Raw genomic sequence first — 14,116 nt, 5'->3', positions numbered from 1 at the left:
GCTTTGAACCTGCACAGCCTTCCCCAGGGGTTCGATGAAGAAAACTCGCAAATAATTACAGTAATATCAGTTACATAGAAACTGCTCTTTTTAGTGATGAATCAGCTCCTTCTGGCTTAATTTGGAACTGGCCTTGGCAAACTGAGCTATTTTCCAAAAGAAAGTCAGTTCTCTCCCCACACCCCACTGACCAATTCCAAATTCAAAAACCCTCTCAGGCTGATGTCACTGAGAATGCTGCAAGGTTTCCAGTTGTGTCTCTCAATCCATTCCACAACCTCCATGAAACCTTGAGTCCTGTTCCGCTGCTCCTTCCTTTTTCCAGAACGTTCCTAACAGAGGCAGCCAGGTCTGTTTCTATAGATGGGTGCTTGTCTTTCCTGCTCTTTTGTTTCCTCCATCCGTCCTGTGCATTGAATGCTTCTATAGCAGTGTCCCAGGTCCAAAAAAATCCTAGGGAATGTAGCTCTCTAAGCCATCTAAATCTTTTTATTTTATTTTATTATTAATTGACATCAAAGATATCATACACAAATACACGTACAAAGAAAAGGTAAAACTAATAATAATAACAACCTTAAATAGTTATACCATTAAATATTGATTTAAAGTTGCATTTCTACGTGCTCTTTTCTTATACTTTCTAACTAAACAAAAATAAACCAATAAAATCCAATAAACTAAACTAAGTCAAAATAGACTTCCAGTCATTTCCCGATGTAAGTTACATTTACAACATTGAATGTACTTATACTTCTTACCTTACTCTTAATATATTTTCTAATACTTTCTTATAAAATATTGTACCATTTCTCCTAATTTAATAATGTTTAATTTACACAAGGGTCATTCAAACGTTGCCATAGAAGTTATCTCATTATTATATTTTTGTAGGTATTTCTTGAACATATCCCATTTTTGCGTTAATGATTGTTTTGTATTTCCCTTTAATCTATTTGTCAAATGAGCCATTTCTCCATAGTCTAGTAACTTATTCTGCCATTCCCTTACTGTTGGTACTTTTCCCCCTTTCCAGTTTGATGCAATTAATAACCGGGCAGTGGCTGTTGACTAAGCCATCTAAATCAACGGTATGGGCTTTGGTATCCTGGATAACTATGTTTTCCAAGCTATCTAGTTCCTGAGATGTTGCTGAAATATTTTAGGCTACAGGTGCTGGGGCCTGGGGCCCTCCAGAGACTGTTGCACTCCAGCTCCCATCAGCCCCAGTCAGCTTGACAAATAGACAGGGGTGGTGGGAGTTGTAGTTGAGCAACAACAGGAGGACCACAGGTTTCCTGCTCCTGTTCTAGGGTATGACGCGAGCATCTTTGGATAAGCCTCCCCCTGAAGACAGCAATTGTATCTGCAGGGTGTCCTTCACCCTTATCAACTGAAAAGATCACCTGGAGAGGTGAGAAACAGGACCATATCCACTGTAGTGTTGTTGTTTTGAAGTTTTATTACAACAGTAGGTTCCTTAATAAAGCTTCGGGAACCACTGTGTAAGGGAAAGGAACTAGGAAGAGAAATTTGGATACACATCAAAGAATATGTGACATCTCAACTAAGTAAGCAACAGAGCATCTCAAGCTCCATTGTACAAAAAGAACAAAATATGGTAGGGATAGATTACCATTTCTGTAATTTTCTGTTTCTGATGCATGAGGAGAACGCTGCATATTTAAAGAGCTTTATAGATCCTTCAGAGCATAATCAGCTGAAAAAGTGGCTTCAAAGGATTTTCAAGCTCCTTTCCAAGGCCATACAATCAGCGGAAACAGTGATTTTTCCAAGTGTGTTTCAGAGAACTGAATTCCTCAGTGAGAAAATCAATAATGAAGGGCAAGCTTCCTTGAAAGTCAGCTCAACCCCCCCCCCCCCCGCACTACTGATTTCCTCCTGTGTTGCAGAGCCATAGGGACCAGTTGGATATATTCTGGGAAATCCCCCACCCGTATCACCGAGTGGCCCAATAGAATTGTTGCTAGCAGTTTGTGGGAAGTAACTAGGCATCCTACACATGTCCCAGAACCCTCTGCATCTACAAACAGCATAGAAAGGGATTGTTGTTGGAAGTAAATTCATAAACCTCATAATTTCTGTTCTGAAATAAGTGGTTGCACTTTGTCCCTGCCTGTCCTTGTTCCACTACACTACTGGTTGTACTGGACATATATATATATATATAGAGAGAGAGAGAGAGAGAGAATTTTTCACTAGATGTTTCATGAAGCAGAAAGCCCCAACTATTTAGCATTCTGGGCTGTTAACCAGCAATCTGTCTAACGAAGGAAAGGTCAGCAGCCAGCCAGCAGCATAATAATGCACACTGGGTGGGAAGGAAAAAACAGATGAGAGGACATAATCAAATACCTTATTTAGTTCTGGTAGAACTGAAAAGGAATTTGCAGCAGGTCAGCAGAAGGTGGTGGAGCAGAACACCTGAATGTGCAAATCTCCAGGGTAGTTATGGGATGGAACAAGAGGGATCCTTTCATTCCTAGGTGCAGCCAACTGTGATACCAATTCTGGAATAACCCTTTGCTTTATGAATTTCACCCATCTGTAAAGTACCTTACTGTCAGGGGTTCAGGGGCAGAGGCACAGGGTAGGCAGGAGATGGAGAGCGATGGGGATGAATCCCAAGACAGCGAGGAAGAGGATGACAATGACTCAAGAGATTCCATGAGTCTTTCCAGCGAATCAGAGGATTCCCAGAAGGGGGCGCCGGTGGTCAAGGCCAGGGGAGCCCCAGGGGGAACGTGTCAGGAGCAGGGGGCCAGCGGGGGATCCCAAAGTGGCAGCTGGGCGTCAGGACCAGCCTCCCCGCCAGAGTGCAGCAAAGGGGGTGGAGGTTCCAGTGTATCAGGGGAAGCAGCTCCGGCAGCAGAGAAGGGAGGGAGGTCGGAGCAAGCCACCCTCCTGGAAGGGGAGGGGAGTAGTGAAGGGAGTAGTGTAGCTGTCAAAAGGAAGGTTAGAGGTTGGGCGCGCGCACCAAGTTCAAATGTGGAGGCGCGCGGAAGTACAGGGAGCCCGGAGGAGGGGCCAGGTCCCAAAGCCCGCAGGAGGGGGCAAGAGCAATCTGGGGATTCCGCGTCAGGGGAATCCAGGAGGGGCGAAACCCCAGCGGGCAGGAAGACCCTGCGGAAAAGGAAAGAGAGGAAGAGGTGGAGCAGCGCAAGCCTCTTAAACTGGTGCAGGGGAGGGACTGACTCAGAGGGGACTTCAACGGTCTAAGCGTAACAGACGTGGGGCTGCGCGCCTCGGATGTCAAGCAAACAATGAACTGCAATAAACACTTTTGTATATAAGAAGAAATTGGCATTGGTCTTTTGTGAGCTGAGACCTGAGGCAGCCCTGACAGTAAGTCCCCTCTCAAAAAAACCGCAAAATTTTTTTTGCAAAGCTCACGAAGTTTGGCAGACATGACTACTGAGGAGCAGATAACGACCCTGCGAAACGCAGTCGCCGAGCTATCCGCTGCGGTAGTGGACTCCCAGAGGACAGTTGCTGAAGCAGAAGCGCGATGCCAGGATCTGCAAGCCAGGTGGGACCGTGCGTGCAAAGAGGGGTTCCCGGGGTCCAGATCAGAGGGAATCGGACTCGGACGGAGGGGGGGCAATTTAGTAGCCCACTTCGATGGGAACCTGAAGCATTATCCCAGTTTCAGAGCAGACGTCGTATACGCGCTGCATTTGCTTCGGAAAGACTTCAAAGATGAGGAGGAGAAAGTAGGCTTTATTGTGTCCCACTTGCATGGGGAAGCTAGAGCCTGGTTACGCAATTTGTGGCGCGAAGATGGTCCTGCCCGCAGGAACTCTGACGAATTTATCAAAGCCATGGACGCTTGCTTCCAATCTACCGTTGACGTTGATGTGGCGCGACGGGAGATGCATGGATTGCGGCAGGGCAAGGCTACAGTGCGTCAGTACCATTCTCGCTTTTTTGCATTGCTGAATGTGCTGGGATGGGAAAAAGACTCCCTGGCAGTGAGAGACTTGTTCTGGGAGGGGCTCCATGGCTCTGTAAAAGATGAGTTGGCCAGGGGGGACAGACCTCAAACCCTAGCAGACGTCGTGCAGAGGGCACTCACGATAGGAGTGCGCCACGAAGAACGCCCTTGGCACAGTGAGGAGGGGCACCAAGTCCGCGCACCAGCTAGAGCGCCTCCTTTTCTTCCCAAGGACCTGGGACGTATGCATCCCTCACCTCGGCTGAGGGAGGGGGAGGAACCAATGGAACTTGGTGGTGCAAAGGCTCAGACAGCTGCCGGAGCCTCAGCGTCCGGAGCAGTCAAGGCGAAGCCTCCTAGAGGGACCAGGAAGTGTTACATCTGTGACAGTGCGCAGCACATGGCCAAAGAGTGTCCCCAGAGGCTCCAGAAGCACACTGCAGCCTTAGCAACAGTAACAGGAGCAGCGCTCCAAGGAGAGCAGTTTCAGGGAAACGACAATGCCTGGCTGGAAGCAGACATGCTGGGGCTCAGCCAGGCAAGTCAGTAAAGCAGTCCCCAGCGCTTTTGCAGCCTACAAATCCATTACCACCCAAGCCAGTGGTGCAGCTCACTGCTACTCTCCAGCTACCTAATGGACTCACCCTGGAAGTCCCCATTACAATTGACTCAGGGAGCAACGCAGACTTCGTGGGGGTGCAGTTCATCCAGCAGCATCGCATAGCGCTTCTACCAGCCACGCTGCCTCTGAACGTCGTCACAGTAGACGGCAGGAAGTTGCTGGGCGGGCAAGTGGTACAGCAGACGCCACCCATGGTAATGCAGATTGGGAATCATCGCGAGGTCATCAGTTTCAACGTCACCCGCCTGTCAGACACGCCTATACTGTTAGGCATGAGTTGGCTGGATAGACACAGCCCATTATTAGCGTGGTACCAGCGGCAGCTCACCTTTGGCTCGTCCTACTGCGCACAACATTGCATCCAGACCGGCCAGGAGGAGGAAGGCCAGGAGGAAGGGCAACAGTTGCATCTAGGCATGGTGCAGGCGGTGCCCCACAAGTACAAGGGGTTTTTGGAGGTCTTCTGCGAAAAGGAAGCTGACCAATTACCACCCCACCGGCCCTACGACTGTGCAATTGACCTCTTACCAGGGGCGACGCTGCCGACTGCGAAGCTGTATTCCATGTCTGAAGATGAGATGCAGGAACTCAGGGAGTTCATAGATCACAATTTGAAGTGGGGATTCATCCGAGAATCCAAGGCAGTGGGGGCAGTCCTGTGTTTTTCGTGAAGAAGAAGGACACGCCCCAAAAGAGGCTCATTGTGGACTATAGGGCCATAAACTCGATGACAAAGCCCAAGGCCTTCCCCATGCCCAAAATTGACGACCTGCTCGCGACGGTGAGGAAGGGGAGGGTCTTCACCAAGTTGGATCTACTCGGAGCATACAATCTAATACGCATGAGGGAAGGTGACGAGTGGAAGACGGCCATGTTCACGCCGCTGGGTACCTATGAATACAGAGTTATGCCGTTTGGTCTCCAAAATGGCTCCCACTGTTTCCAAGCATTCATGCACCACGTGCTAGCGGGACTCCCCTACAAGACGTGCGTATGCTTCCTCGACGACATTCTCATCTTCTCAGAATCGCAGGAGACTCACGAGAGAGACGTAAAGGAGGTCCTGCAGAGGCTACGGGAGCACAGACTCTACGCCAAACTGGAGAAGTGCCAGTTCGACGTGACGGAGGTGGATTTCCTGGGCTACCGGCTGTCCGACAAGGGACTAGCCATGGACAGCGCCAAGGTCCACGCGGTGTTGGACTGGAATAGCCCGCGCAATCGGAAGGAAGTCCAGAGGTTCGTCGGCTTCGCCAACTTTTACCGCAAGTTCATCAGGGGTTTCGCGAAAGAGACGGCAGCTATCACGGACAACCTCAGTTCCAAGAAGAAAAAGTTCACCTGGACGGACCAGGCGGAGCAGTCCTTCAGGAGACTTAAGAGCCTCTTCGCGTCCGAAGAACAGCTGCTACACGTGAATCCCGGCAGGCCCATGCGGGTTGAGACTGACGCATCTGACAGAGCAGTAGGGGCCGTCCTCTTGCAGGAAGATCCGCAAGGGAACTGGAGGCCCTGCGCTTTCTATTCCCGGAAGCTCAGCAAGTCGGAACAGAACTACACCATCTGGGACAGGGAGCTGTTGGCCATCCACGCGGCTTTCAAGGCGTGGTGGCACTTCCTCATCGGAGCCAAGCACACTGTGCAAGTCCGCACGGACCACAAGAACCTAGAGTATTGGCGCACGGCGAAGCTCCAGAGCCAGAGGCACATACAATGGGCGGAGTTCTTTGCGGATTTTGACTTCAGGATAGAGTATATCCCGGGAGACAACAACGTCATAGCAGATGCGCTCTCCAGGAAACCGCAGTATCTCGAGGAAGCGGCACCAGTGGCAGCCAAGCACATTTTCGCACCGCAGGCGTGGGCGTGCGCTTCCGCCGCCGTGGACCTGGACGCGGTACGACGCGCGCTGCAGACGGATCCGTTCGCACAATCCAAGATGGAGGAGGTGCGAGGAGGGACAGCAAAGGACGACGAATTTCAGATACGCGATGGCCTGCTAACCCGCAAAGGTGCTCTCTACGTGCCGGGAGACGATCTCCGCGCGAAGGTTCTACAGCAGTTACACGACGCACCCAGCGCGGGTCACTTCGGCAAAGAAAAGACGGCGGACTTAGTAGCCAGGGACTTTTGGTGGCCCCAGATGTGAGGAGAGGTCGCGGATTACGTCGCCAGGTGTGACACTTGTCAGAGGTCCAAGCCAGTGAGCAAGAAGCCAGCGGGATTGCTGGAACCGCTGGAGACGCCACTACAGCCGTGGGAAAGGGTGGCGCTGGACTTTGTTACTGATCTGCCCAGTTCGCGAGGCAAGACGGCGGTGCTTGTGGTTGTAGACCTGTTCACCAAGATGGCGCACTTCATTCCTTGCGCGAAGGTGGCAACAGCGGAACAGACCGCCAAGCTGTTCATAGACCACGTGTTCCGGTTGCACGGCTTACCACGGTCCATCCTGTCCGACCGGGGTCGCCAATTCATTTCCAGTTTCTGGCAGAAGCTCCTGGGCATCCTGAATGTCAAGATCAACTTAGCGTCGGCGAGACACCCGCAAACCAACGGCCAAGCGGAGAGGGTCAACGCCATCATGCAGCAGTACCTGCGATGTTACGCCAATCAAAAGCCTGCAACTTGGGTGGACTACTTACCGATGGCCGAGTTTGCCTACAACAACACGAAGCACGCGTCAACGGGGGTGACACCGTTCTTCGCCAACAATGGGCGACATCCCAGAACCTTCCCGGGGTTGGAGACAACGACGCAGGGGGAGTCGCAGGGAGCTGAGCATTTAGCAGCAGAATTGCAGGAGGTCCACGAGGAGCTACGACGGCACTTGGAACTAGCTAAACACGCCTACAAAGTGCAGGCAGACAGGCACAGGAGGGCAGGAGAAGACATCCAGGTGGGGGACTGGGTATGGTTAGCAGCCCAGGCGGTGCCGGCCAAGTCGTTAGCTAAGAAGAAGCTAGGACACAAACAGCTAGGGCCATACCAAGTTGAGGGCAGGATCAATCCCGTAGCTTTTCGGTTGACCCTCCCAGAAGGTTCCAGAATGCACCCGGTCTTTCATAGGTCGGTGCTTACACCCTACAAGGCCCCACACAGATTTCAGGAGCCAGGGACGGCACCAGACTCACGTAGAAAGTCACCGGGGGGGGGGAGTCACCGAGGACCCCGACACTCAACGAGGTCACGGAAATTCTGGACTCGAGATGGGGGGAGGAGGGAGTAGAATACCTCCTCGCCAGGGAAGGTACCCCGGCCAGCGCCAACAGTTGGGTGCCAGATTATGCTCTGGAGGAACCTCTTCTTAAAGACGAGTTCCATGCACTCTTCCCACACAGGCCCATGCCAGCGGAGTATTTTGACGACTGGCTTTTTACGCCCACACTTTCAGACAGCACCTTCCGGGGGTTCTCCTCAGCAGAGGAGACCACGCCAGAATCGAGCCCTCCAAGGGGATCGTGCTCGGGGGTGGACACGGACCGCTCTTACTGGTGGGACGATCAATCAGAAGAGGAGTGGCGCAGGGGGTGGCTAAGGGGGCCTTGGCAAGCAGCGTCGCCTGAAGTAACAGGGGGAGGGGAGGACTTGGATGTGTTGGGGGAGGACCCCGGTTTCGAGCACTCATACACTGAACTGGAAGCAGAGGAGATCGATGTCGACGAACTGTATCCAGCATCTACCCCCGCTACAACGGAGCTCCCGGAACCTGCGCCCGAGCAGCGGGAGGGGGGAAGGGGGGGCTTCGAGGGGGGATGGATGTCAGGGGTTCAGCGGCAGAGGCACAGGGTAGGCAGGAGATGGAGAGCGATGGGGATGAATCCCAAGACAGCGAGGAAGAGGATGACAATGACTCAAGAGATTCCATGAGTCTTTCCAGCGAATCAGAGGATTCCCAGAAGGGGGCGCCGGTGGTCAAGGCCAGGGGAGCCCCAGGGGGAACGTGTCAGGAGCAGGGGGCCAGCGGGGGATCCCAAAGTGGCAGCTGGGCATCAGGACCAGCCTCCCCGCCAGAGTGCAGCGAAGGGGGTGGAGGTTCCAGTGTATCAGGGGAAGCAGCTCCGGCAGCAGAGAAGGGAGGGAGGTCGGAGCAAGCCACCCTCCCGGAAGGGGAGGGGAGTAGTGAAGGGAGCAGTGTAGCTGTCAAAAGGAAGGTTAGAGGTTGGGCGCGCGCGCCAAGTTCAAATGTGGAGGCGCGCGGAAGTACAGGGAGCCCGGAGGAGGGGCCAGGTCCCAAAGCCCGCAGGAGGGGGCAAGAGCAATCTGGGGATTCCGCGTCAGGGGAATCCAGGAGGGGCGAAACCCCAGCGGGCAGGAAGACCCTGCGGAAAAGGAAAGAGAGGAAGAGGTGGAGCAGCGCAAGCCTCTTAAACTGGTGCAGGGGAGGGACTGACTCAGAGGGGACTTCAACGGTCTAAGCGTAACAGACGTGGGGCTGCGCGCCTCGGATGTCAAGCAAACAATGAACTGCAATAAACACTTTTGTATATAAGAAGAAATTGGCGTTGGTCTTTTGTGAGCTGAGACCTGAGGCAGCCCTGACACTTACGTAATCTACTTAAACCTCCATCTTAATATACATCCTTGAAGTAAAGAAAAGTCACAAAGGCAGAGAGAAAATGGGTTTTTCTCTTTTTCATTTTCACTTCATCCCATTATCTACAATAAATCACCACCATAAAAAAAGGGAGATGCACCAGTTTGATGAGGATAGACTACTGCCAACACATAATTCCTGTGCTTAAAAGCTTTCACTGGCTGCCCATATGTTCCTGGGCCAGGTGTAAGGTTCTCATATTAATTTAGAAAGCCCTTAACAACTTGTATTCAGGATCTTCTAAGGGCCACCTGATCCCTTATATCCCTTGTTCTTATTCTTGTTCTTATTCTTTGTATACCGCTTAGAAATTCTCAATATTAAGCAGCATATAAATACCCAAAATAATAAACAAACCAAAACCAGCCCAGAAACTTTGTAACAACAGTTGTCTATTGTGGGGCCTAGAGGCTGATGCTGATGAAACACATGATCTCTCTGGAAGTATGGCCCCACAGCCCTTACTGAGCATGTTTCTCCTTCACACAATTCATATGCGAAGGGGGGGGGCAGTGTAGGTAGGTAAAGATTTAAGATTTCAATTGTACAAGGTTGCACTGAGTGGGTGAATGTTTTCCAACACCCTTCTATTGATGTCCCTACAATCGTTAAACACTGGGTTGTATGAGAAACTTTGTATGTCTGAAGAGTTCATACCTCACTTAAACACTAGGACCAGATTCTATTTTCACAAAGTGCTATGCATTCAACAGTTTATCATCTACTGTAAAAGTGTGAACTGCCAGAAGCACATAGCAAAAGGAAGCTAAGTCATCTGGAATATGAGACTTTGTCTTCGGATGTAATAATATCAGGTTGTTTCTTTGCACAATACAGCTCACCCCTTGCAAGGTGTTATTAGCCATCCTTTTCTTAGAACTTCACTTCTACTGCTTTCATAAGAACATTTCTTCATTGGTGATGTGCTCTACATTTGTACATTTCAGAAAGTCCGTTTCGAGTCCAGTACTCAAAATTCAGACTTTACTGTGAAGAATGCCTACAACAAGCCCACAAGATACCAGGTAATGGCAATACAAAAAAAGAAAAGTGTGGCATAGGAAAAGATAAATATGTCAGAAGAGGTTCTGCTTACATGTTTGTGATCTGCACTTTGATCCTACACATGTCCACTTAGAAGGAAACCAATCTTTAGCCATTTCCGGAGAGATAGTCACATCAGTTTCTCGAAAAATAAACAATCAAAGGGTCTTGTGACATCTTAAGAAATTTATTATGGGATATGTTTTAGTAGACTTCATAAGTGGGATAGAGTCCATGAAAGCTTATGCCATAACAAATGTGTTACTCAAAACAAAATAAAAAAATTCTTTCCAGTAGCACCGTAGAGACCAACTACCGCATTTTTTGTACCATAACACTCACTTTTTTCCTCCTAGAAAGTAAGGGGAAATGTCTGTGCGTGTTATGGAGCGAATGCCTGCGGGTGGCGGGGGGGATCTGCTGCAGTCGTGAGCAGAGGATCCATGGTTCCCCTTCCTTCCCTCCTCTGTGGTTACAAAGCATGGATCCACATGGATCCTCAGGATTTTTGCATTGGGCTACTCCAAACTCACTGTCAGATCACATGTCTGTGGCCACAGCATGAACCACAAAAATCATATATCCACTATTTTGTTTAGAATATTTTTTTTCTTGTTTTCCTCCTCTAAAACCTACGTGCGTGTTATGGTCTGGTGCGTGTTATAGAGCGAAAAATACGGTAAGTTTGTTATTGGTATGAGCTTTTGTGTGCATGCACACGAAAGCTCATACCAATAACAATCTTAGTTGGTCTCTAAGGTGTTACTTAGGGACGCGGGTGGTGCTGTGGGTTAAACCACAGAGCCTGGGACTTGCTGATCACATGGTCGGTGGTTTGAATCCCCACGATGGGGTGAGCTCCCGTTGCTTGGTCCCTGCTCCTGCCAACCTAGCAGTTCAAAAGCACGTCAAAGTGCAAGTAGATAAATAGGTACTGCTCCAGCGGGAAGGTAAACGGCGTTTCTGTGTACTGCTCTGGTTCGCAAGAAGCGGCTTAGTCATGCTGGCCACATGACCCAGAAGCTGTACGCCGGCTCCTTGGGCCAATAAAGCGAGATGAGCGCCGCAACCCCAGAGTCGGTCACGACTGGACTTAATGGTCAGGGGTCCCTTTACCTTTATCTTTAAGGTGCTACTGGAAGGATTTTTTTTTACTTTGTTTCGACTATGGCAGACCAACATGGCTACCTGCTTGTAACTAAATGTGTTACTCTTTAAGCTTTAACATACCCTTCCTTCCTAGTAACTATGCCTAAGATCTCCACCTTAGTAATTTGTAGATGACCTTCATTCATAAAAAAGCACAAAAGTCATCTTAAAGACCATTCCAAGGCAATGCAGACTATATTATACTTTATGGTGTACAAGTACTAGCAGCAGATATGACATCCTCAGTTATCCCAATCTAATGGATCATATATCGATGCATGACTGAGGATCTAGAGGTGACCATTCATTTAATATCAAGCTCATGTAGCTCTCTGTTTAATTTCCACGATACAGCAAATAAAACAAAACCTTTAAATGTTAGGTTGCACAGTACAATTCAAAACACACCTCAGGTATATTAGTTACATAATACTTTAAAACAAAGTAGAAAGGATTGCAGTGTTTTATTTTGGAAATTGCACGGAAGAAGCAATCTACATATCTCTTTTGATAATAATAAGAGAATCACTTCCGCAAGCTCTCATTCACATCACTGTTTTGTTCTTTATATAACGTTAAATGTTTTGGATTTGTTCTGATCTGTTTGTAGCCCCTGGTGTATTAACTGAAGTTCAGTGGACTGTGTTGCAAAATAATAATCAGGATGGAAATGATAGAATAACAGTCTAGACCCGTTGCAAAATAAACTGCTTTTGTTGCAAGATTTGCAGAAGTTTACCAGAGCAATCCTAACCCCTGATTCATGCTGCAGGTAATGAGTTAGGACGCAGCAGTGTTCCTCTGCAGCATTCTGCTAGGGGGTCTCTAGTAATGCCTGGTTAGAATTGCTCCTTTCCTTCAGATAGAATTGCCCTTACAGTGCAATTAACTACTGGAGTTGAGTGGGACCAAATGCATCCTGGGGAAATGAGAATGGCAGGTAGCTGCATCTGTGCTTGGTGCTTTACTTCTGAGCACCACTGCCCTGCCACCCTAGGAAAGAAAGTGAGGGGAAGAAAAATAGATGCCACAAACCATTTTTAGACCCTGCTGATGCTAGTCTTGCTACTAGCTTAAGACTGCTTTTTAAAGGATTAGACAAATTCATGGGGGATGTGGGTATCATTGATTATTTGGTGCGATAGCAAAATGGAACCTCTATGTGATCAAAGGCAGAATATCAGAAGCTTCCCAGGTGTGTCTGTCTGGTTAATATTTGAAATACAAGGATGCTGGACTAAAGGGACCTCTGCATCAAGGCTCTTGTGGGTCTTTCACTTCTAGCCTTATAATTTACTCATCTGCATGAGGCTTTGGTCAATCATAGTGGAAAGTGATGCATGGCTTTCTACCAATGCCAGCTATTAAGTCATTTACCATTCTGGCTCCAGATGGTCTTGAACAGATAATGAATGTATTTTTCAAGGAAAGCTCCTAAAAGCCGAGCCAGAATTTTGAGTTGTGAGGGTAAAGCTTGAGAAAGATAGAGCTGACTTGCTTGTGGGCCAAACCAGGATGGCAGGCCATGTGGCCGGCAGTCAGGAGTGGATATTTGGCAACTGGAATCTTCACTGAATCAGGTCCAAAGATGAAGTTTCACAAGATCAAGTTGGGAACATCACTGCAAGCAGAAAAAAATGGAGTTGGAAGACAGCACTTTGAAAAATAGAGAGCGTATGGGACAGATTTAAGGGAAGTGAATGCGGGAGAAAGTTCTAGTTTAATTGCTTTGTGCAAAAGATGGAGCACTGATGGATCCAGGAACATCACTGAAGGGGGAATGGTTGGAGCGGCAGTGCTGCCCTCCATACAGACGTACTACTGCTGCTCACTAGCTCAGGGCAAGGTGAGTCAAGGTGATGCCAAGATTGCTGGAAGTCTGAGTTGGCCTTCACACACATCCCATGCACTACTGCTGGATGGATCAAAAGTCCACCTAGTCCAGCAGCCACAAGTGCCAGTGGGAAGCCCATCAACAAGATATGAAGGTAGTCACCCTACCTTCTGTTGCTCCCCAAGCATTCAGTGGTATAATGTCACTGAACCTGAACCTTTTATATAACTATCATGACTAGCAGGCATTGGGAGACCTATCTTCCTTGGGAAGAATTCCCCCCCCCCCAAAAAAAATCACCCCTCTGCAATGGCGCCTTACAACTTTTTTTTCTCGCCACCTGTCCTTCCAAACATATTTAAAATTGTTGGCAAGGAGCAGAATATACCGTACATGTGATAATTGGTGAGAGCAGAAAGGGTTAAGGACTCTCTTCCATCCATCAATTCTCCCTGCCATTGTCCTAAACCCATTGCCTTATGTGAGGTAGGGAGGGGACAATCCCAGTCCAACCCCCTTGTACCTACAAACATGTGAAGCAACAGACTGGTGTTGCACTTGTAAGCTTTGCCAGCTCAGTGTACTTCTGGGCAAAACAAAGAATATGTGAAGATGAGCTAGGTGGTACCAGATATTTAAGAGAAGCAAAATAGCAAATGCTTGCAGGAAGCAGATAGACATGCAGTAACTGTACATAATAGGCAGTTCATCCAACAGCTGCCTTTCATAGTTTAGGGTCAAACCTAGAATGGTGACCCACAAATTGTATCAGGATACACACTATCCTTACATTCACAAACAGATGTTGAATGTTTTTCGACCATATCCTCTGCTAAAAGAACAAAGTTCAAACACACTTTGGGGGGGGGGACCAGTCACCCTCCCTTGTTCTCTTGAGTTCAATCTCCATGCTAAGTA

The 14,116-nt window shown here is 48.9% G+C and overlaps 1 protein-coding gene across 2 annotated transcripts in view; it reads left to right on the top strand.

Moving 5' to 3' along the window:
• The window catches only part of TRPC7 (transient receptor potential cation channel subfamily C member 7), a 123,602-nt gene that overhangs the window by 98,584 nt on the left and 10,902 nt on the right, over positions 1-14,116 (top strand). For both annotated transcript variants that reach the window (XM_080996279.1, XM_080996278.1), the window contains one exon: positions 10,119-10,196. In XM_080996279.1, the coding sequence (XP_080852405.1) occupies positions 10,119-10,196 (78 nt within the window). The remainder of the gene's footprint in view (positions 1-10,118; positions 10,197-14,116) is intronic.

Source organism: Podarcis pityusensis (assembly GCF_964106645.2).
Source record: "Podarcis pityusensis genome assembly, chromosome: 2".
Lineage (NCBI taxonomy): Eukaryota > Metazoa > Chordata > Lepidosauria > Squamata > Lacertidae > Podarcis > Podarcis pityusensis.
This window is presented reverse-complemented; position numbering and strand designations above follow the sequence as displayed.